General features: G+C 37.7%; 1 protein-coding gene across 24 annotated transcripts in view; it reads left to right on the top strand.

The window, feature by feature from the left end:
• Positions 1–23,207, top strand: part of LOC111608608 — a 73,227-nt gene that overhangs the window by 21,446 nt on the left and 28,574 nt on the right. For 10 of the 24 annotated variants that reach the window (XM_023333631.1, XM_023333637.1, XM_023333645.1 and 7 more), the window contains exons 37-112: positions 6–124; positions 208–378; positions 464–495; positions 948–1,045; positions 1,364–1,386; positions 1,481–1,502; positions 1,605–1,632; positions 1,716–1,800; positions 1,899–2,045; positions 2,515–2,726; positions 2,822–2,925; positions 3,313–3,431; positions 3,515–3,685; positions 3,771–3,802; positions 4,285–4,382; positions 4,743–4,765; positions 4,862–4,883; positions 4,986–5,013; positions 5,097–5,181; positions 5,280–5,426; positions 5,821–6,032; positions 6,129–6,229; positions 6,616–6,734; positions 6,830–6,997; positions 7,174–7,211; positions 7,664–7,761; positions 8,080–8,102; positions 8,197–8,218; positions 8,321–8,348; positions 8,432–8,516; positions 8,615–8,761; positions 9,231–9,442; positions 9,538–9,641; positions 10,029–10,147; positions 10,231–10,401; positions 10,487–10,518; positions 11,001–11,098; positions 11,459–11,481; positions 11,578–11,599; positions 11,702–11,729; positions 11,811–11,895; positions 11,994–12,140; positions 12,535–12,746; positions 12,843–12,943; positions 13,333–13,451; positions 13,547–13,714; positions 13,891–13,928; positions 14,381–14,478; positions 14,797–14,819; positions 14,914–14,935; positions 15,038–15,065; positions 15,149–15,233; positions 15,332–15,478; positions 15,950–16,161; positions 16,257–16,360; positions 17,100–17,218; positions 17,302–17,472; positions 17,558–17,589; positions 18,072–18,169; positions 18,530–18,552; positions 18,649–18,670; positions 18,773–18,800; positions 18,884–18,968; positions 19,067–19,213; positions 19,608–19,819; positions 19,916–20,016; positions 20,406–20,524; positions 20,620–20,787; positions 20,964–21,001; positions 21,454–21,551; positions 21,870–21,892; positions 21,987–22,008; positions 22,111–22,138; positions 22,222–22,306; positions 22,405–22,551; positions 22,946–23,157. In XM_023333631.1, the coding sequence (XP_023189399.1) occupies positions 6–124; positions 208–378; positions 464–495; positions 948–1,045; positions 1,364–1,386; positions 1,481–1,502; positions 1,605–1,632; positions 1,716–1,800; positions 1,899–2,045; positions 2,515–2,726; positions 2,822–2,925; positions 3,313–3,431; positions 3,515–3,685; positions 3,771–3,802; positions 4,285–4,382; positions 4,743–4,765; positions 4,862–4,883; positions 4,986–5,013; positions 5,097–5,181; positions 5,280–5,426; positions 5,821–6,032; positions 6,129–6,229; positions 6,616–6,734; positions 6,830–6,997; positions 7,174–7,211; positions 7,664–7,761; positions 8,080–8,102; positions 8,197–8,218; positions 8,321–8,348; positions 8,432–8,516; positions 8,615–8,761; positions 9,231–9,442; positions 9,538–9,641; positions 10,029–10,147; positions 10,231–10,401; positions 10,487–10,518; positions 11,001–11,098; positions 11,459–11,481; positions 11,578–11,599; positions 11,702–11,729; positions 11,811–11,895; positions 11,994–12,140; positions 12,535–12,746; positions 12,843–12,943; positions 13,333–13,451; positions 13,547–13,714; positions 13,891–13,928; positions 14,381–14,478; positions 14,797–14,819; positions 14,914–14,935; positions 15,038–15,065; positions 15,149–15,233; positions 15,332–15,478; positions 15,950–16,161; positions 16,257–16,360; positions 17,100–17,218; positions 17,302–17,472; positions 17,558–17,589; positions 18,072–18,169; positions 18,530–18,552; positions 18,649–18,670; positions 18,773–18,800; positions 18,884–18,968; positions 19,067–19,213; positions 19,608–19,819; positions 19,916–20,016; positions 20,406–20,524; positions 20,620–20,787; positions 20,964–21,001; positions 21,454–21,551; positions 21,870–21,892; positions 21,987–22,008; positions 22,111–22,138; positions 22,222–22,306; positions 22,405–22,551; positions 22,946–23,157 (7,183 nt within the window). The remainder of the gene's footprint in view (positions 1–5; positions 125–207; positions 379–463; positions 496–947; positions 1,046–1,363; positions 1,387–1,480; positions 1,503–1,604; positions 1,633–1,715; positions 1,801–1,898; positions 2,046–2,514; positions 2,727–2,821; positions 2,926–3,312; positions 3,432–3,514; positions 3,686–3,770; positions 3,803–4,284; positions 4,383–4,742; positions 4,766–4,861; positions 4,884–4,985; positions 5,014–5,096; positions 5,182–5,279; positions 5,427–5,820; positions 6,033–6,128; positions 6,230–6,615; positions 6,735–6,829; positions 6,998–7,173; positions 7,212–7,663; positions 7,762–8,079; positions 8,103–8,196; positions 8,219–8,320; positions 8,349–8,431; positions 8,517–8,614; positions 8,762–9,230; positions 9,443–9,537; positions 9,642–10,028; positions 10,148–10,230; positions 10,402–10,486; positions 10,519–11,000; positions 11,099–11,458; positions 11,482–11,577; positions 11,600–11,701; positions 11,730–11,810; positions 11,896–11,993; positions 12,141–12,534; positions 12,747–12,842; positions 12,944–13,332; positions 13,452–13,546; positions 13,715–13,890; positions 13,929–14,380; positions 14,479–14,796; positions 14,820–14,913; positions 14,936–15,037; positions 15,066–15,148; positions 15,234–15,331; positions 15,479–15,949; positions 16,162–16,256; positions 16,361–17,099; positions 17,219–17,301; positions 17,473–17,557; positions 17,590–18,071; positions 18,170–18,529; positions 18,553–18,648; positions 18,671–18,772; positions 18,801–18,883; positions 18,969–19,066; positions 19,214–19,607; positions 19,820–19,915; positions 20,017–20,405; positions 20,525–20,619; positions 20,788–20,963; positions 21,002–21,453; positions 21,552–21,869; positions 21,893–21,986; positions 22,009–22,110; positions 22,139–22,221; positions 22,307–22,404; positions 22,552–22,945; positions 23,158–23,207) is intronic. The other 14 variants (XM_023333628.1, XM_023333647.1, XM_023333629.1 and 11 more) reach the window with 14 other exon arrangements.

Genomic DNA, 23,207 nt, shown 5'->3' with positions numbered 1-23,207 from the left:
TCCAGGACCAGGATGTTTGTCCTCCTTCAACAACAGCGCACAGTGGCTGACCGACAACTTCGGTCCATTCTCACAGTTTGTGCCCATCAGTGTGCTGATCCAACTCAACCCACTCTTCAAACCAGTGAGGATCAGATTGTCAAAAACAATCAGTACTTTTTAAAAGTAAGGCGAAATAACTTTTTGTTTTCTTCTTTTTTTAAATAGTTTGACGTCATTCAGCTCCTCACGCCAGATCAGAGAGTGGAGCTGCTGGGACTGACGCTTCCTGAAAGCACAGACGCCGTCATCAACATGCTCTTTGATTACATGACCGAAGCACCAGAGGAAAGGAAATTCACAGAGTTCCTGTCATCTTTGGTCATGTTCACTAAGATGGTAAGACAATTATAATTTAGGGTTTCTGAGGATTTTGTGTTTAAGGTAGTAACTCATTTTTCCTTTTCTTCCTTTTGTCCAACAGTTGAACCTTTCCTGTTCATCCTACAAAACACTGTGAGTTTATATGAAATGTGTATATATGGGCTGACCACTCTGTGAGGAAGAAGCCATGACTTTTAAAGTGATGCACAAATGCAGAAATGTTTTTGTAATTAAAGTCAGGGTCAATGACCAATATTTTTGAGACGTTTCCTGTGGATGACGCTAATGCTAAAGCGTTTGGGTGCAACAATATTTGTGGTATTTGGATAAAAGGCCTTCACGTTTTCCTTCGTCCCAACAAATTATTATGAAGTCACAGTTAAAAAGGCAGTTCTACCAAAGTACCAAAGAATATACTGCATGTACATGACTGAATTTGAAGACTGTAATGCATTTTTCTCTCCTAATTCTCTCTGATTGTTCTGGTTATTTTGGTGTTTGCCATACACGGATCATTTTAGTAATTCTAGCCAATCACAGAACAAGTTTAGTTTGACTGAATTAAAAATAGTTTTGCTTTGCAGGTTCACCAGACTGGACGACGCCATGGCAACAGCTACTTCTGACTTAGTTTCAGCCATCACATACACTAAAGTGGCTTTATTCAAACGACTACCATCTGGTGAGATTTTTATACATAAAAGCAAAGAGAAACATTTTTAGGCTACAAATTGTGTTAAATCTCTCCCCAGTTATTTCTACTTTCATTTTATTTAACATATTTCCAACTGTTACAATTTTAATTTCGATCAGCTGTAAAGACTTTGGCAATACATCTTTACCATGTTAAATACAAAAAGACATTCAATATCCAAAATGCAGCTTAGTGATTATAGATTGAAGAATTGATTTCATGATTGTCAATTTGTGTCAACTGAAAAGTCATTTCTCATTTGTTTAATAATTAACTAATTAGATTTTTTTGTTGCTTTTATTACAGACTGCATCATATACAGTGGGCAGGTAAAGATACGTTACTGTGGACATTTTATTTTATGTTTTCGAACAAATTAGTTTTTGAGGCTTACTAACCATTTTAATCGTTTTCTCTACCTAGTGCAATGAAACAATGACAAATGGTTAGTTTCCTCTCACTGCATAACCATTCTTTATCTACTTTTATTTAAAATTATGTATTATTTTTACATTAATACCTTAACTTGTCTTGCAACTTTTCACAGAGACAGACATATGCATGGGAGTCAACAGGTAGGGTTGAGAAAGACTTTTTGATATTCCTCCCTAAACATTTCATGTAAAATAAAGGAAACATGAATCACTTTGTGTTACAGCACAGAGCTTCAGATCCTCCTAGACAGATCAACGATGGCCGAACGGCACTGCAACTTCTCTGTGGAGGAATTTGCCTGTGCCTCTGTAAGACGTCGCATCATCATCTGTCCTCAAACTGCAGCTGAGGGAATATGGTTTCATGTTTGGTTCAACATCTGGTCTGTTGTCATTCTCCTCTCCAGCTGTCAGGTTTAACAGCTAGGGATCTGGCAGCCATGTTGGGCTGTGATAGGGTCTCCAACTCAAGCGGCTCCAAAGCTGCCTGGAAGCTGTTGCTATCCAAAGCCTCCAAGGTCCTGGATCAAGCTCTGGATCTGCTGAGCATCACCGTAAGACTGGCTTTTGGTTCCAACCAGCGGTGCTCCGCTTGCAGTTTTCAGGCTCATCACTGAGATTTGGCCTAATACTGATTTTTATATATTTTTTTAACCTGAAAGTTGGTTAATATAGTGTCAAAGTATAAGGTGTTAAAATTCCAGCAGTTTGAAACTTAAGACTGAATATCATGATAAAAAATTTCTAAACATTTCCGATCTGTTGTATGCCATGTATCCTATATAATCCAACAGAAAATCCAAATATCTGCTAGTCTTGAAAATGTATTATTGTTTTCAAACGTACAATAACCTGCATAGAGATATTGAATTTTAACAGTAGTGCGTACACCCTGACAGTTCGTGGTCAGTATTTTATGAGATGATTAAAAATAACATATGATGAGGAATCTTTATTTAATTTTAGTTTATTCTGATTCTTTCCTGTAGCTCAAAATTTACCGTGGATCATTTCTTGTTGCAGACGCTCCGTCCTGACCATCCTTCTGCCCCCATGATCCTGGACTCCATACGAGAACTCCGGCTGCTTGTCGTCAACATGACCGTCCTCAACGATCCCGCCTTCGTCCAGATGTGGTTCGGCCGCCGCCTTCGTCCGTTCCTGCCAGCTGTTTCCAACGACTTCCTCTCATGTCTCGCCACCGAATCACTGGACTGCAGCACCTACCAATACATGTAATAATGAACTCATTCATTCTTTATAATCACTTTAGAAATATGTTTGGATTTCTTTTACAATCTGTGATAATAAATATCTTTGTCATTTTCAGCGTGAAGACATTTAGCGAGCTTCAGTCAGTCATGTTGAAAGAAAGGCAGCTGTCTGTCTTGACACACTTCATCACAGGTTTTCTGACAACAAACAACACTGCAGGTAGGAACCTGCAAACACACTGATCCTTACTGTGCATGTAGACATATTAATAAACATGTTATGTAGATCTGAAAGATAAAGAAGTTAAGGAGTTTTGAGAAACACTATTGACCCATCACTTCTAAAATGATTGTCTAGTGTTTCCACGACAACACCTTTCAAATCAATGTCATCTGTTGAGTTGTTTTCTTAATTTATTTATCCAAACCCTTTGTCTTGTAGCTCTTTGTGCTCGTTGATTTTTTTCATTACTTTCCATGTTAGACATATAAACACACAAACTTTAGGATATTATTTCTTTTAAAACAGTAAATGCTCAAAGCAATAAACATTTTTCTTTGTTTTTGGTGCAAGCAAACAAATCTTCATTTTCTTGACCTTTTCCAGATCCAAGATGTTTGCCCTCCTTCAACAACAGCGCACAGTGGCTGACCGACAACTTCGGTCCATTCTCACAGTTTGCGATCATCAGCAACCTGATCCGTCTCAACCCACTCTTCAAACCAGTGAGGATCAGATTGTCAAAAACAATCAGTACTTTTTAAAAGTAAGGCGAAATAACTTTTTGTTTTCTTCTTTTTTTAAATAGTTTGACGTCATTCAGCTCCTCACGCCAGATCAGAGAGTGGAGCTGCTGGGACTGACGCTTCCTGAAAGCACAGACGCCGTCATCAACATGCTCTTTGATTACATGACCGAAGCACCAGAGGAAAGGAAATTCACAGAGTTCCTGTCATCTTTGGTCATGTTCACTAAGATGGTAAGACAATTATAATTTAGGGTTTCTGAGGATTTTGTGTTTAAGGTAGTAACTCATTTTTCCTTTTCTTCCTTTTGTCCAACAGTTGAACCTTTCCTGTTCATCCTACAAAACACTGTGAGTTCAGATCAAACCTGCAATATAGAAATATGAACAAGTGAAGAGAGAGGCTTGGAGGACAAAGAGCATCATTTTTTGAGGCATCATGTGGATGAAACCAAAACTGAAATGTTTTGTGTAACGATATTTGTTTTATTTGGATAAACGAAAAAAAGCTTCCATGCCTAAGAATGCCATGTCTAATGCGGAGCCTGGCGGTAGCAGCATCTAAATAAATGGCATTATTAGAAAAAACTATCGTGTAAACAACATGTAAGAACATCAAATAGAATGTTAAAGACAATTCTACCAAAACACTAAGAACATGTACTAAAACTTATGAATGTATAAATGATAATAGCATGTTTGTTTTAAATTCATCTTCTCTCTGATTATTCTGATTATTTTTATTTTTTCCTACACATAGATGATGTTGGTGATTCTTGCAGACCACAGAATGAGTTTAGTTTGACTAAATTTAAAATATTTTTGCCGTGCAGATTCACCAGACTGGACATCACCATGGCAACCACTTCTCCTGACATAGTTTTAGCCATCACAAACACTAAACTCTCTTTGTCCAAACAACTACCACTTGGTGAGTTTTACAAAAAGAAGCAACATTGTTGAATACAAATGCTGTTCTGTTAAATCTCCTCCCAAAATTCTCTTCTTTAATTTTATTTTCTTTATATAACATTTTCCCAACAAACTGTAACAACAATGATGAATTTAGTTGCATGTTAAGGCCGTTCCGCTTAGATAATAATTTTCTTGTATTTCAATATAGTGTTAAATACATAGAGACAATATTCAATATGCAATTTGACTGATTGTTGCCTTTTGAAAAGTAATCAAGAAATAACTTTGTGAATTAAGTTTGTGTCAATTAATTTCTTATTTCTTTAATAATTGACAAGAGGTTTTAAATTATTCATTTTTTGTGCTTTTATCACAGATTGCATCATATACAGTGGGCAGGTAAAGATATGTCATTATAGAACTTTGTATTTTTATTTTTCAAACAAATCAGTTTTTTGAGGCTTACTAACCATTTTAATCGTTTTCTCTACCTAGTGCAATGAAACAATGACAAATGGTTAGTTTCCTCTCACTGCATAACCAACCTTTATCTACTTTTATTTAAAATTATGTATTATTTTTACATTAATACCTTAACTTGTCTTGCAACTTTTCACAGAGACAGACATATGCATGGGAGTCAACAGGTAGGGTTGAGAAAGACTTTTTTATATTCCTCCCTAAACATTTCATGTAAAATAAAGGAAACATGAATCACTTTGTGTTACAGCACAGAGCTTCAGATCCTCCTAGACAGATCAACGATGGCCGGACGGCACTGCAACTTCTCTGTGGAGGAATTTGCCTGTGCCTCTGTAAGACGTCGCATCATCATCTGTCCTCAAACTGCAGCTGAGGGAAAATGGTTTCATGTTTGGTTCAACATCTGGTCTGTTGTCATTCTCCTCTCCAGCTGTCAGGTTTAACAGCTAGGGATCTGGCAGCCATGTTGGGCTGTGATAGGTTCTCCAACTCAAGCGGCTCCAAACCTGCCTGGAAGTTGCTGCTATCCAAAGCCTCCAAGGTCCTGGATCAAGCTCTGGATCTGCTGAGCAATACCGTAAGACTGGCTTTTGGTTCCAACCAGCGGTGCTCCGCTTGCAGTTTTCAGGCTCATCACTGATATTTAAAATCCTGACCCGCCGATTCTGATTTTGGCCCAATTTGTCTTTTTTTTCTGAAAGACGCTAAATATAGCAATAAAGTCGTGAAGTTATGAATTTACTATTGTCATTTACAAACATTTCCCACCTGCAATATGACAAGAAATAAATATCTATTTGGGATGAACATTTATTTTAATAAGAAGTGCAATAACCCGGATGGATGCATGTAAACACACCCAAGACCAATTCTTTGTCGAACCACCTAAACTCATCATTCTGCTTTCTTTGATCTCCAATCAAGAACTTTCATGTAGCTCAAAATTTACCGTGGATCATTTCTTGTTGCAGACGCTCCGTCCTGACCATCCTTCTGCCCCCATGATCCTGGACTCCATACGAGAACTCCGGCTGCTTGTCGTCAACATGACCGTCCTCAACGATCCCGCCTTCGTCCAGATGTGGTTCGGCCGCCGCCTTCGTCCGTTCCTGCCAGCTGTTTCCGACGACTTCCTCTCATGTCTCTCCTCCAAATCACTGGACTGCAGCACCTACCACTACATGTAACAACGAACTCATTCATTCTTTATAATCACTTTAGAAATATATTTGGATTTCTTTTACAATCTGCGATAATAAAATATCTTTGTCATTTTCAGCGTGAAGACATTTAGCGAGCTTCAGTCAGTCATGTTGAAAGAAAGGCAGCTGTCTGTCTTGACACACTTCATCACAGGTTTTCTGACAAACAACACTGCAGGTAGGAACCTGCAAACACACTGATCCTTACTGTGCATGTAGACATATTAATAAACATGTTATGTAGATCTGAAAGATAAAGAAGTTAAGGAGTTTTGAGAAACATTAAGTCTCTTCACTTGTATAATGATTGTCTAGTGTTTCCAAGACAACAAATCTTTATCCTTCAAATCAATGTCACCTGTTAACTGCACATGTCAGCTGTTTTATTTCCCCAAGCTTTGCGTCGTTAACTTATTATTTTGTGGTTAGCCATTTTTAAAACTGTCTTTCAATGTTAGATAAACACACAAACTTTAGGATTTGAGTAATTTAAAAATTTTGTGAATAGTATTCAAAGCAATAAATACTTTGCCTTGCACAAATCTATAATTTGTCCTTTTCCAGGACCAGGATGTTTGTCCTCCTTCAACAACAGCGCACAGTGGCTGACCGACAACTTCGGTCCATTCTCACAGTTTGTGCCCATCAGTGTGCTGATCCAACTCAACCCACTCTTCAAACCAGTGAGGATCAAATTGTCAAAAGCAATCAGCATTTTGAAATAAAAGGCCAAAGTGACAATAGTGGCAAACAACTTTATTCTTTTGTTTTTTTGTAGCTGGAGGTCTTCCAGCTCCTCACGCCAGATCAGAGAGTGGAGCTGCTGGGACTGACGCTTCCTGAAACCAAAGACGTTGTCATCAACATGCTCTTTGATTACATGATCGTAGCGCCGGAGAGAAGTTTTGTAGAGTTCCTGTTATCCTTCGTGAGATTCACCGAGATGGTAAGAAAAATCCATCATGATTCAGTGGTTTGCAGATTTTTGTTTATGTAAATGTGACTTTTTTGAGCTTTACATCATTGATTGTGCTATAAAATTATGCTACATGCCTGGAAAATGCATAATACTGCCACTATAAGGTAGTAACTAATTTTCCACTTTTTCCTCTTGTCCAACAGGGAAGTATTTTCCTTTCCTGCCCATCCTACAAAACACTGTGAGTTTATATGAAATGTGTATATATGGGCTGACCACTCTGTGAGGAAGAAGCCATGACTTTTAAAGTGATGCACAAATGCAGAAATGTTTTTGTAATTAAAGTCAGGGTCAATGACCAATATTTTTGAGACGTTTCCTGTGGATGACGCTAATGCTAAAGCGTTTGGGTGCAACAATATTTGTGGTATTTGGATAAAAGGCCTTCATGTTTTCCTTCGTCCCAACAAATTATTATGAAGTCACAGTTAAAAAGGCAGTTCTACCAAAGTACCAAAGAATATACTGCATGTACATGACTGAATTTGAAGATTGTAATGCATTTTTCTCTCCTAATTCTCTCTGATTGTTCTGGTTATTTTGGTGTTTGCCATACACGGATCATTTTAGTAATTCTAGCCAATCACAGAACAAGTTTAGTTTGACTGAATTAAAAATATTTTTGCTTTGCAGGTTCACCAGACTGGACGACGCCATGGCAACAGCTACTTCTGACTTAGTTTCAGCCATCACATACACTAAAGTGGCTTTATTCAAACGACTACCATCTGGTGAGATTTTTATACATAAAAACAAAGAGAAACATTTTTAGGCTACAAATTGTGTTAAATCTCTCCCCAGTTATTTCTACTTTCATTTTATTTAACATATTTCCAACTGTTACAATTTTAATTTCGATCAGCTGTAAAGACTTTGGCAATACATCTTTACCATGTTAAATACAAAAAGACATTCAATATCCAAAATGCAGCTTAGTGATTATAGATTGAAGAATTGATTTCATGATTGTCAATTTGTGTCAACTGAAAAGTCATTTCTCATTTGTTTAATAATTAACTAATTAGATTTTTTTGTTGCTTTTATTACAGACTGCATCATATACAGTGGGCAGGTAAAGATACGTTACTGTGGACATTTTATTTTATGTTTTCGAACAAATTAGTTTTTGAGGCTTACTAACCATTTTAATCGTTTTCTCTACCTAGTGCAATGAAACAATGACAAATGGTTAGTTTCCTCTCACTGCATAACCATTCTTTATCTACTTTTATTTAAAATTATGTATTATTTTTACATTAATACCTTAACTTGTCTTGCAACTTTTCACAGAGACAGACATATGCATGGGAGTCAACAGGTAGGGTTGAGAAAGACTTTTTTATATTCCTCCCTAAACATTTCATGTAAAATAAAGGAAACATGAATCACTTTGTGTTACAGCACAGAGCTTCAGATCCTCCTAGACAGATCAACGATGGCCGAACGGCACTGCAACTTCTCTGTGGAGGAATTTGCCTGTGCCTCTGTAAGACGTCGCATCATCATCTGTCCTCAAACTGCAGCTGAGGGAATATGGTTTCATGTTTGGTTCAACATCTGGTCTGTTGTCATTCTCCTCTCCAGCTGTCAGGTTTAACAGCTAGGGATCTGGCAGCCATGTTGGGCTGTGATAGGGTCTCCAACTCAAGCGGCTCCAAAGCTGCCTGGAAGCTGTTGCTATCCAAAGCCTCCAAGGTCCTGGATCAAGCTCTGGATCTGCTGAGCATCACCGTAAGACTGGCTTTTGGTTCCAACCAGCGGTGCTCCGCTTGCAGTTTTCAGGCTCATCACTGAGATTTGGCCTAATACTGATTTTTATATATTTTTTTAACCTGAAAGTTGGTTAATATAGTGTCAAAGTATAAGGTGTTAAAATTCCAGCAGTTTGAAACTTAAGACTGAATATCATGATAAAAAATTTCTAAACATTTCCGATCTGTTGTATGCCATGTATCCTATATAATCCAACAGAAAATCCAAATATCTGCTAGTCTTGAAAATGTATTATTGTTTTCAAACGTACAATAACCTGCATAGAGATATTGAATTTTAACAGTAGTGCGTACACCCTGACAGTTCGTGGTCAGTATTTTATGAGATGATTAAAAATAACATATGATGAGGAATCTTTATTTAATTTTAGTTTATTCTGATTCTTTCCTGTAGCTCAAAATTTACCGTGGATCATTTCTTGTTGCAGACGCTCCGTCCTGACCATCCTTCTGCCCCCATGATCCTGGACTCCATACGAGAACTCCGGCTGCTTGTCGTCAACATGACCGTCCTCAACGATCCCGCCTTCGTCCAGATGTGGTTCGGCCGCCGCCTTCGTCCGTTCCTGCCAGCTGTTTCCAACGACTTCCTCTCATGTCTCGCCACCGAATCACTGGACTGCAGCACCTACCAATACATGTAATAATGAACTCATTCATTCTTTATAATCACTTTAGAAATATGTTTGGATTTCTTTTACAATCTGTGATAATAAATATCTTTGTCATTTTCAGCGTGAAGACATTTAGCGAGCTTCAGTCAGTCATGTTGAAAGAAAGGCAGCTGTCTGTCTTGACACACTTCATCACAGGTTTTCTGACAACAAACAACACTGCAGGTAGGAACCTGCAAACACACTGATCCTTACTGTGCATGTAGACATATTAATAAACATGTTATGTAGATCTGAAAGATAAAGAAGTTAAGGAGTTTTGAGAAACACTATTGACCCGTCACTTCTAAAATGATTGTCTAGTGTTTCCACGACAACACCTTTCAAATCAATGTCATCTGTTGAGTTGTTTTCTTAATTTATTTATCCAAACCCTTTGTCTTGTAGCTCTTTGTGCTCGTTGATTTTTTTCATTACTTTCCATGTTAGACATATAAACACACAAACTTTAGGATATTATTTCTTTTAAAACAGTAAATGCTCAAAGCAATAAACATTTTTCTTTGTTTTTGGTGCAAGCAAACAAATCTTCATTTTCTTGACCTTTTCCAGATCCAAGATGTTTGCCCTCCTTCAACAACAGCGCACAGTGGCTGACCGACAACTTCGGTCCATTCTCACAGTTTGCGATCATCAGCAACCTGATCCGTCTCAACCCACTCTTCAAACCAGTGAGGATCAGATTGTCAAAAACAATCAGTACTTTTTAAAAGTAAGGCGAAATAACTTTTTGTTTTCTTCTTTTTTTAAATAGTTTGACGTCATTCAGCTCCTCACGCCAGATCAGAGAGTGGAGCTGCTGGGACTGACGCTTCCTGAAAGCACAGACGCCGTCATCAACATGCTCTTTGATTACATGACCGAAGCACCAGAGGAAAGGAAATTCACAGAGTTCCTGTCATCTTTGGTCATGTTCACTAAGATGGTAAAACAATTATAATTTAGGGTTTCTGAGGATTTTGTGTTTAAGGTAGTAACTCATTTTTCCTTTTCTTCCTTTTGTCCAACAGTTGAACCTTTCCTGTTCATCCTACAAAACACTGTGAGTTCAGATCAAACCTGCAATATAGAAATATGAACAAGTGAAGAGAGAGGCTTGGAGGACAAAGAGCATCATTTTTTGAGGCATCATGTGGATGAAACCAAAACTGAAATGTTTTGTGTAACGATATTTGTTTTATTTGGATAAACGAAAAAAAGCTTCCATGCCTAAGAATGCCATGTCTAATGCGGAGCCTGGCGGTAGCAGCATCTAAATAAATGGCATTATTAGAAAAAACTATCGTGTAAACAACATGTAAGAACATCAAATAGAATGTTAAAGACAATTCTACCAAAACACTAAGAACATGTACTAAAACTTATGAATGTATAAATGATAATAGCATGTTTGTTTTAAATTCATCTTCTCTCTGATTATTCTGATTATTTTTATTTTTTCCTACACATAGATGATGTTGGTGATTCTTGCAGACCACAGAATGAGTTTAGTTTGACTAAATTTAAAATATTTTTGCCGTGCAGATTCACCAGACTGCACATCACCATGGCAACCACTTCTCCTGACATAGTTTTAGCCATCACAAACACTAAACTCTCTTTGTCCAAACAACTACCACTTGGTGAGTTTTACAAAAAGAAGCAACATTGTTGAATACAAATGCTGTTCTGTTAAATCTCCTCCCAAAATTCTCTTCTTTAATTTTATTTTCTTTATATAACATTTTCCCAACAAACTGTAACAACAATGATGAATTTAGTTGCATGTTAAGGCCGTTCCGCTTAGATAATAATTTTCTTGTATTTCAATATAGTGTTAAATACATAGAGACAATATTCAATATGCAATTTGACTGATTGTTGCCTTTTGAAAAGTAATCAAGAAATAACTTTGTGAATTAAGTTTGTGTCAATTAATTTCTTATTTCTTTAATAATTGACAAGAGGTTTTAAATTATTCATTTTTTGTGCTTTTATCACAGATTGCATCATATACAGTGGGCAGGTAAAGATATGTCATTATAGAACTTTGTATTTTTATTTTTCAAACAAATCAGTTTTTTGAGGCTTACTAACCATTTTAATCGTTTTCTCTACCTAGTGCAATGAAACAATGACAAATGGTTAGTTTCCTCTCACTGCATAACCAACCTTTATCTACTTTTATTTAAAATTATGTATTATTTTTACATTAATACCTTAACTTGTCTTGCAACTTTTCACAGAGACAGACATATGCATGGGAGTCAACAGGTAGGGTTGAGAAAGACTTTTTTATTCCTCCCTAAACATTTCATGTAAAATAAAGGAAACATGAATCACTTTGTGTTACAGCACAGAGCTTCAGATCCTCCTAGACAGATCAACGATGGCCGGACGGCACTGCAACTTCTCTGTGGAGGAATTTGCCTGTGCCTCTGTAAGACGTCGCATCGTCATCTGTCCTCAAACTGCAGCTGAGGGAAAATGGTTTCATGTTTGGTTCAACATCTGGTCTGTTGTCATTCTCCTCTCCAGCTGTCAGGTTTAACAGCTAGGGATCTGGCAGCCATGTTGGGCTGTGATAGGTTCTCCAACTCAAGCGGCTCCAAACCTGCCTGGAAGTTGCTGCTATCCAAAGCCTCCAAGGTCCTGGATCAAGCTCTGGATCTGCTGAGCAATACCGTAAGACTGGCTTTTGGTTCCAACCAGCGGTGCTCCGCTTGCAGTTTTCAGGCTCATCACTGATATTTAAAATCCTGACCCGCCGATTCTGATTTTGGCCCAATTTGTCTTTTTTTTCTGAAAGACGCTAAATATAGCAATAAAGTCGTGAAGTTATGAATTTACTATTGTCATTTACAAACATTTCCCACCTGCAATATGACAAGAAATAAATATCTATTTGGGATGAACATTTATTTTAATAAGAAGTGCAATAACCCGGATGGATGCATGTAAACACACCCAAGACCAATTCTTTGTCGAACCACCTAAACTCATCATTCTGCTTTCTTTGATCTCCAATCAAGAACTTTCATGTAGCTCAAAATTTACCGTGGATCATTTCTTGTTGCAGACGCTCCGTCCTGACCATCCTTCTGCCCCCATGATCCTGGACTCCATACGAGAACTCCGGCTGCTTGTCGTCAACATGACCGTCCTCAACGATCCCGCCTTCGTCCAGATGTGGTTCGGCCGCCGCCTTCGTCCGTTCCTGCCAGCTGTTTCCGACGACTTCCTCTCATGTCTCTCCTCCAAATCACTGGACTGCAGCACCTACCACTACATGTAACAACGAACTCATTCATTCTTTATAATCACTTTAGAAATATATTTGGATTTCTTTTACAATCTGCGATAATAAAATATCTTTGTCATTTTCAGCGTGAAGACATTTAGCGAGCTTCAGTCAGTCATGTTGAAAGAAAGGCAGCTGTCTGTCTTGACACACTTCATCACAGGTTTTCTGACAAACAACACTGCAGGTAGGAACCTGCAAACACACTGATCCTTACTGTGCATGTAGACATATTAATAAACATGTTATGTAGATCTGAAAGATAAAGAAGTTAAGGAGTTTTGAGAAACATTAAGTCTCTTCACTTGTATAATGATTGTCTAGTGTTTCCAAGACAACAAATCTTTATCCTTCAAATCAATGTCACCTGTTAACTGCACATGTCAGCTGTTTTATTTCCCCAAGCTTTGCGTCGTTAACTTATTATTTTGTGGTTAGCCATTTTTAAAACTGTCTTTCAATGTTAGATAAACACACAAACTTTAGGATTTGAGTAATTTAAAAATTTTGTGAATAGTATTCAAAGCAATAAATACTTTGCCTTGCACAAATCTATAATGTCTTGACCTTTTCCAGGACCAGGATGTTTGTCCTCCTTCAACAACAGCGCACAGTGGCTGACCGACAACTTCGGTCCATTCTCACAGTTTGTGCCCATCAGTGTGCTGATCCAACTCAACCCACTCTTCAAACCAGTGAGGATCAAATTGTCAAAAGCAATCAGCATTTTGAAATAAAAGGCCAAAGTGACAATAGTGGCAAACAACTTTATTCTTTTGTTTTTTTGTAGCTGGAGGTCTTCCAGCTCCTCACGCCAGATCAGAGAGTGGAGCTGCTGGGACTGACGCTTCCTGAAACCAAAGACGTTGTCATCAACATGCTCTTTGATTACATGATCGTAGCGCCGGAGAGAAGTTTTGTAGAGTTCCTGTTATCCTTCGTGAGATTCACCGAGATGGTAAGAAAAATCCATCATGATTCAGTGGTTTGCAGATTTTTGTTTATGTAAATGTGACTTTTTTGAGCTTTACATCATTGATTGTGCTATAAAATTATGCTACATGCCTGGAAAATGCATAATACTGCCACTATAAGGTAGTAACTAATTTTCCACTTTTTCCTCTTGTCCAACAGGGAAGTATTTTCCTTTCCTGCCCATCCTACAAAACACTGTGAGTTTATATGAAATGTGTATATATGGGCTGACCACTCTGTGAGGAAGAAGCCAAGACTTTTAAAGTGATGCACAAATGCAGAAATGTTTTTGTAATTAAAGTCAGGGTCAATGACCAATATTTTTGAGACGTTTCCTGTGGATGACGCTAATGCTAAAGCGTTTGGGTGCAACAATATTTGTGGTATTTGGATAAAAGGCCTTCATGTTTTCCTTCGTCCCAACAAATTATTATGAAGTCACAGTTAAAAAGGCAGTTCTACCAAAGTACCAAAGAATATACTGCATGTACATGACTGAATTTGAAGATTGTAATGCATTTTTCTCTCCTAATTCTCTCTGATTGTTCTGGTTATTTTGGTGTTTGCCATACACGGATCATTTTAGTAATTCTAGCCAATCACAGAACAAGTTTAGTTTGACTGAATTAAAAATATTTTTGCTTTGCAGGTTCACCAGACTGGACGACGCCATGGCAACAGCTACTTCTGACTTAGTTTCAGCCATCACATACACTAAAGTGGCTTTATTCAAACGACTACCATCTGGTGAGATTTTTATACATAAAAACAAAGAGAAACATTTTTAGGCTACAAATTGTGTTAAATCTCTCCCCAGTTATTTCTACTTTCATTTTATTTAACATATTTCCAACTGTTACAATTTTAATTTCGATCAGCTGTAAAGACTTTGGCAATACATCTTTACCATGTTAAATACAAAAAGACATTCAATATCCAAAATGCAGCTTAGTGATTATAGATTGAAGAATTGATTTCATGATTGTCAATTTGTGTCAACTGAAAAGTCATTTCTCATTTGTTTAATAATTAACTAATTAGATTTTTTTGTTGCTTTTATTACAGACTGCATCATATACAGTGGGCAGGTAAAGATACGTTACTGTGGACATTTTATTTTATGTTTTCGAACAAATTAGTTTTTGAGGCTTACTAACCATTTTAATCGTTTTCTCTACCTAGTGCAATGAAACAATGACAAATGGTTAGTTTCCTCTCACTGCATAACCATTCTTTATCTACTTTTATTTAAAATTATGTATTATTTTTACATTAATACCTTAACTTGTCTTGCAACTTTTCACAGAGACAGACATATGCATGGGAGTCAACAGGTAGGGTTGAGAAAGACTTTTTGATATTCCTCCCTAAACATTTCATGTAAAATAAAGGAAACATGAATCACTTTGTGTTACAGCACAGAGCTTCAGATCCTCCTAGACAGATCAACGATGGCCGGACGGCACTGCAACTTCTCTGTGGAGGAATTTGCCTGTGCCTCTGTAAGACATCGCATCATCATCTGTCCTCAAACTGCAGCTGAGGGAAAATGGTTTCATGTTTGGTTCAACATCTGGTCTGTTGTCATTCTCCTCTCCAGCTGTCAGGTTTAACAGCTAGGGATCTGGCAGCCATGTTGGGCTGTGATAGGGTCTCCAACTCAAGCGGCTCCAAACCTGCCTGGAAGCTGTTGCTATCCAAAGCCTCCAAGGTCCTGGATCAAGCTCTGGATCTGCTGAGCATCACCGTAAGACTGGCTTTTGGTTCCAACCAGCGGTGCTCCGCTTGCAGTTTTCAGGCTCATCACTGAGATTTGGCCTAATACTGATTTTTTTTTTTTTTTTTTTAACCTGAAAGTTGGTTAATATAGTGTCAAAGTATAAGGTGTTAAAATTCCAGCAGTTTGAAACTTAAGACTGAATATCATGATAAAAAATTTCTAAACATTTCCGATCTGTTGTATGCCATGTATCCTATATAATCCAACAGAAAATCCAAATATCTGCTAGTCTTGAAAATGTATTATTGTTTTCAAACGTACAATAACCTGCATAGAGATATTGAATTTTAATAGTAGTGCGTACACCCTGACAGTTCGTGGTCAGTATTTTATGAGATGATTAAAAATAACATATGATGAGGAATCTTTATTTAATTTTAGTTTATTCTGATTCTTTCCTGTAGCTCAAAATTTACCGTGGATCATTTCTTGTTGCAGACGCTCCGTCCTGACCATCCTTCTGCCCCCATGATCCTGGACTCCATACGAGAACTCCGGCTGCTTGTCGTCAACATGACCGTCCTCAACGATCCCGCCTTCGTCCAGATGTGGTTCGGCCGCCGCCTTCGTCCGTTCCTGCCAGCTGTTTCCAACGACTTCCTCTCATGTCTCGCCACCGAATCACTGGACTGCAGCACCTACCAATACATGTAATAATGAACTCATTCATTCTTTATAATCACTTTAGAAATATGTTTGGATTTCTTTTACAATCTGTGATAATAAATATCTTTGTCATTTTCAGCGTGAAGACATTTAGCGAGCTTCAGTCAGTCATGTTGAAAGAAAGGCAGCTGTCTGTCTTGACACACTTCATCACAGGTTTTCTGACAACAAACAACACTGCAGGTAGGAACCTGCAAACACACTGATCCTTACTGTGCATGTAGACATATTAACCCTCTATGGCATGACTTTTTATTTTTGTGGGGAAGAAATATTTTCCTGCATTCTTTGGGAGCTTGGTGGTCCCTAATTACATGTCAATCATAAAATCGGACTCTGACACCTCCTGGAACCAGATTTGGGTTTGTTGCCTCAGGGTAACATTGGTCTAGAACACCAAGATTGTCTACACTGATTATGAGAAATGAAATACAAATCAAACAAAAACTATATTCATAAAAGAACTATTTTTTGGACAAAAATATGTCAAAAATCATGCCCCCCAAAAAATAAAATAAAGGAGCAATGTGAGGTACAGCTATGTGGTTTGTTGCCTGAGGGCAACGCCATGCCATAGAGGGTTAATAAACATGTTATGTAGATCTGAAAGATAAAGAAGTTAAGGAGTTTTGAGAAACACTATTGACCCGTCACTTCTAAAATGATTGTCTAGTGTTTCCACGACAACACCTTTCAAATCAATGTCATCTGTTGAGTTGTTTTCTTAATTTATTTATCCAAACCCTTTGTCTTGTAGCTCTTTGTGCTCGTTGATTTTTTTCATTACTTTCCATGTTAGACATATAAACACACAAACTTTAGGATATTATTTCTTTTAAAACAGTAAATGCTCAAAGCAATAAACATTTTTCTTTGTTTTTGGTGCAAGCAAACAAATCTTCATTTTCTTGACCTTTTCCAGATCCAAGATGTTTGCCCTCCTTCAACAACAGCGCACAGTGGCTGACCGACAACTTCGGTCCATTCTCACAGTTTGCGATCATCAGGAACCTGATCCGTCTCAACCCACTCTTCAAACCAGTGAGGATCAGATTGTCAAAAACAATCAGTACTTTTTAAAAGTAAGGCGAAATAACTTTTTGTTTTCTTCTTTTTTTAAATAGTTTGACGTCATTCAGCTCCTCACGCCAGATCAGAGAGTGGAGCTGCTGGGACTGACGCTTCCTGAAAGCACAGACGCCGTCATCAACATGCTCTTTGATTACATGACCGAAGCACCAGAGGAAAGGAAATTCACAGAGTTCCTGTCATCTTTGGTCATGTTCACTAAGATGGTAAAACAATTATAATTTAGGGTTTCTGAGGATTTTGTGTTTAAGGTAGTAACTCATTTTTCCTTTTCTTCCTTTTGTCCAACAGTTGAACCTTTCCTGTTCATCCTACAAAACACTGTGAGTTCAGATCAAACCTGCAATATAGAAATATGAACAAGTGAAGAGAGAGGCTTGGAGGACAAAGAGCATCATTTTTTGAGGCATCATGTGGATGAAACCAAAACTGAAATGTTTTGTGTAACGATATTTGTTTTATTTGGATAAACGAAAAAAAGCTTCCATGCCTAAGAATGCCATGTCTAATGCGGAGCCTGGCGGTAGCAGCATCTAAATAAATGGCATTATTAGAAAAAACTATCGTGTAAACAACATGTAAGAACATCAAATAGAATGTTAAAGACAATTCTACCAAAACACTAAGAACATGTACTAAAACTTATGAATGTATAAATGATAATAGCATGTTTGTTTTAAATTCATCTTCTCTCTGATTATTCTGATTATTTTTATTTTTTCCTACACATAGATGATGTTGGTGATTCTTGCAGACCACAGAATGAGTTTAGTTTGACTAAATTTAAAATATTTTTGCCGTGCAGATTCACCAGACTGGACATCACCATGGCAACCACTTCTCCTGACATAGTTTTAGCCATCACAAACACTAAACTCTCTTTGTCCAAACAACTACCACTTGGTGAGTTTTACAAAAAGAAGCAACATTGTTGAATACAAATGCTGTTCTGTTAAATCTCCTCCCAAAATTCTCTTCTTTAATTTTATTTTCTTTATATAACATTTTCCCAACAAACTGTAACAACAATGATGAATTTAGTTGCATGTTAAGGCCGTTCCGCTTAGATAATAATTTTCTTGTATTTCAATATAGTGTTAAATACATAGAGACAATATTCAATATGCAATTTGACTGATTGTTGCCTTTTGAAAAGTAATCAAGAAATAACTTTGTGAATTAAGTTTGTGTCAATTAATTTCTTATTTCTTTAATAATTGACAAGAGGTTTTAAATTATTCATTTTTTGTGCTTTTATCACAGATTGCATCATATACAGTGGGCAGGTAAAGATATGTCATTATAGAACTTTGTATTTTTATTTTTCAAACAAATCAGTTTTTTGAGGCTTACTAACCATTTTAATCGTTTTCTCTACCTAGTGCAATGAAACAATGACAAATGGTTAGTTTCCTCTCACTGCATAACCAACCTTTATCTACTTTTATTTAAAATTATGTATTATTTTTACATTAATACCTTAACTTGTCTTGCAACTTTTCACAGAGACAGACATATGCATGGGAGTCAACAGGTAGGGTTGAGAAAGACTTTTTTATATTCCTCCCTAAACATTTCATGTAAAATAAAGGAAACATGAATCACTTTGTGTTACAGCACAGAGCTTCAGATCCTCCTAGACAGATCAACGATGGCCGGACGGCACTGCAACTTCTCTGTGGAGGAATTTGCCTGTGCCTCTGTAAGACGTCGCATCATCATCTGTCCTCAAACTGCAGCTGAGGGAAAATGGTTTCATGTTTGGTTCAACATCTGGTCTGTTGTCATTCTCCTCTCCAGCTGTCAGGTTTAACAGCTAGGGATCTGGCAGCCATGTTGGGCTGTGATAGGTTCTCCAACTCAAGCGGCTCCAAACCTGCCTGGAAGTTGCTGCTATCCAAAGCCTCCAAGGTCCTGGATCAAGCTCTGGATCTGCTGAGCAATACCGTAAGACTGGCTTTTGGTTCCAACCAGCGGTGCTCCGCTTGCAGTTTTCAGGCTCATCACTGATATTTAAAATCCTGACCCGCCGATTCTGATTTTGGCCCAATTTGTCTTTTTTTTCTGAAAGACGCTAAATATAGCAATAAAGTCGTGAAGTTATGAATTTACTATTGTCATTTACAAACATTTCCCACCTGCAATATGACAAGAAATAAATATCTATTTGGGATGAACATTTATTTTAATAAGAAGTGCAATAACCCGGATGGATGCATGTAAACACACCCAAGACCAATTCTTTGTCGAACCACCTAAACTCATCATTCTGCTTTCTTTGATCTCCAATCAAGAACTTTCATGTAGCTCAAAATTTACCGTGGATCATTTCTTGTTGCAGACGCTCCGTCCTGACCATCCTTCTGCCCCCATGATCCTGGACTCCATACGAGAACTCCGGCTGCTTGTCGTCAACATGACCGTCCTCAACGATCCCGCCTTCGTCCAGATGTGGTTCGGCCGCCGCCTTCGTCCGTTCCTGCCAGCTGTTTCCGACGACTTCCTCTCATGTCTCTCCTCCAAATCACTGGACTGCAGCACCTACCACTACATGTAACAACGAACTCATTCATTCTTTATAATCACTTTAGAAATATATTTGGATTTCTTTTACAATCAGCGATAATAAAATATCTTTGTCATTTTCAGCATGAAGACATTTAGCGAGCTTCAGTCAGTCATGTTGAAAGAAAGGCAGCTGTCTGTCTTGACACACTTCATCACAGGTTTTCTGACAAACAACACTGCAGGTAGGAACCTGCAAACACACTGATCCTTACCGTGCATGTAGACATATTAATAAACATGTTATGTAGATCTGAAAGATAAAGAAGTTAAGGAGTTTTGAGAAACATTAAGTCTCTTCACTTGTATAATGATTGTCTAGTGTTTCCAAGACAACAAATCTTTATCCTTCAAATCAATGTCACCTGTTAACTGCACATGTCAGCTGTTTTATTTCCCCAAGCTTTGCGTCGTTAACTTATTATTTTGTGGTTAGCCATTTTTAAAACTGTCTTTCAATGTTAGATAAACACACAAACTTTAGGATTTGAGTAATTTAAAAATTTTGTGAATAGTATTCAAAGCAATAAATACTTTGCCTTGCACAAATCTATAATGTCTTGACCTTTTCCAGGACCAGGATGTTTGTCCTCCTTCAACAACAGCGCACAGTGGCTGACCGACAACTTCGGTCCATTCTCACAGTTTGTGCCCATCAGTGTGCTGATCCAACTCAACCCACTCTTCAAACCAGTGAGGATCAAATTGTCAAAAGCAATCAGCATTTTGAAATAAAAGGCCAAAGTGACAATAGTGGCAAACAACTTTATTCTTTTGTTTTTTTGTAGCTGGAGGTCTTCCAGCTCCTCACGCCAGATCAGAGAGTGGAGCTGCTGGGACTGACGCTTCCTGAAAACAAAGACGTTGTCATCAACATGCTCTTTGATTACATGATCGTAGCGCCGGAGAGAAGTTTTGTAGAGTTCCTGTTATCCTTCGTGAGATTCACCGAGATGGTAAGAAAAATCCATCATGATTCAGTGGTTTGCAGATTTTTGTTTATGTAAATGTGACTTTTTTGAGCTTTACATCATTGATTGTGCTATAAAATTATGCTACATGCCTGGAAAATGCATAATACTGCCACTATAAGGTAGTAACTAATTTTCCACTTTTTCCTCTTGTCCAACAGGGAAGTCTTTTCCTTTCCTGCCCATCCTACAAAACACTGTGAGTTTATATGAAATGTGTATATATGGGCTGACCACTCTGTGAGGAAGAAGCCATGACTTTTAAAGTGATGCACAAATGCAGAAATGTTTTTGTAATTAAAGTCAGGGTCAATGACCAATATTTTTGAGACGTTTCCTGTGGATGACGCTAATGCTAAAGCGTTTGGGTGCAACAATATTTGTGGTATTTGGATAAAAGGCCTTCATGTTTTCCTTCGTCCCAACAAATTATTATGAAGTCACAGTTAAAAAGGCAGTTCTACCAAAGTACCAAAGAATATACTGCATGTACATGACTGAATTTGAAGATTGTAATGCATTTTTCTCTCCTAATTCTCTCTGATTGTTCTGGTTATTTTGGTGTTTGCCATACACGGATCATTTTAGTAATTCTAGCCAATCACAGAACAAGTTTAGTTTGACTGAATTAAAAATATTTTTGCTTTGCAGGTTCACCAGACTGGACGACGCCATGGCAACAGCTACTTCTGACTTAGTTTCAGCCATCACATACACTAAAGTGGCTTTATTCAAACGACTACCATCTGGTGAGATTTTTATACATAAAAACAAAGAGAAACATTTTTAGGCTACAAATTGTGTTAAATCTCTCCCCAGTTATTTCTACTTTCATTTTATTTAACATATTTCCAACTGTTACAATTTTAATTTCGATCAGCTGTAAAGACTGTGGCAATACATCTTTACCATGTTAAATACAAAAAGACATTCAATATCCAAAATGCAGCTTAGTGATTATAGATTGAAGAATTGATTTCATGATTGTCAATTTGTGTCAACTGAAAAGTCATTTCTCATTTGTTTAATAATTAACTAATTAGATTTTTTTGTTGCTTTTATTACAGACTGCATCATATACAGTGGGCAGGTAAAGATACGTTACTGTGGACATTTTATTTTATGTTTTCGAACAAATTAGTTTTTGAGGCTTACTAACCATTTTAATCGTTTTCTCTACCTAGTGCAATGAAACAATGACAAATGGTTAGTTTCCTCTCACTGCATAGCCACCCTTTATCTACTTTTATTTAAAATTATGTATTATTTTTACATTAATACCTTAACTTGTCTTGCAACTTTTCACAGAGACAGACATATGCATGGGAGTCAACAGGTAGGGTTGAGAAAGACTTTTTGATATTCCTCCCTAAACATTTCATGTAAAATAAAGGAAACATGAATCACTTTGTGTTACAGCACAGAGCTTCAGATCCTCCTAGACAGATCAACGATGGCCGGACGGCACTGCAACTTCTCTGTGGAGGAATTTGCCTGTGCCTCTGTAAGACGTCGCATCATCATCTGTCCTCAAACTGCAGCTGAGGGAAAATGGTTTCATGTTTGGTTCAACATCTGGTCTGTTGTCATTCTCCTCTCCAGCTGTCAGGTTTAACAGCTAGGGATCTGGCAGCCATGTTGGGCTGTGATAGGTTCTCCAACTCAAGCGGCTCCAAAGCTGCCTGGAAGCTGTTGCTATCCAAAACCTCCAAGGTCCTGGATCAAGCTCTGGATCTGCTGAGCAATACCGTAAGACTGGCTTTTGGTTCCAACCAGCGGTGCTCCGCTTGCAGTTTTCAGGCTCATCACTGATATTTAAAATCCTGACCCGCCGATTCTGATTTTGGCCCAATTTGTCTTTTTTTTCTGAAAGACGCTAAATATAGCAATAAAGTCGTGAAGTTATGAATTTACTATTGTCATTTACAAACATTTCCCACCTGCAATATGACAAGAAATAAATATCTATTTGGGATGAACATTTATTTTAATAAGAAGTGCAATAACCTGGATGGATGCATGTAAACACACCCAAGACCAATTCTTTGTCGAACCACCTAAACTCATTATTCTGCTTTCTTTGATCTCCAATCAAGAACTTTCATGTAGCTCAAAATTTACCGTGGATCATTTCTTGTTGCAGACGCTCCGTCCTGACCATCCTTCTGCCCCCATGATCCTGGACTCCATACGAGAACTCCGGCTGCTTGTCGTCAACATGACCGTCCTCAACGATCCCGCCTTCGTCCAGATGTGGTTCGGCCGCCGCCTTCGTCCGTTCCTGCCAGCTGTTTCCAACGACTTCCTCTCATGTCTCGCCACCGAATCACTGGACTGCAGCACCTACCAATACATGTAATAATGAACTCATTCATTCTTTATAATCACTTTAGAAATAAATTTGG

The sequence above is a fragment of the Xiphophorus maculatus genome, chromosome 5 (genome assembly GCF_002775205.1).
Source record: "Xiphophorus maculatus strain JP 163 A chromosome 5, X_maculatus-5.0-male, whole genome shotgun sequence".
In the NCBI taxonomy this organism is placed as follows: domain Eukaryota; kingdom Metazoa; phylum Chordata; class Actinopteri; order Cyprinodontiformes; family Poeciliidae; genus Xiphophorus; species Xiphophorus maculatus.
This window is presented reverse-complemented; position numbering and strand designations above follow the sequence as displayed.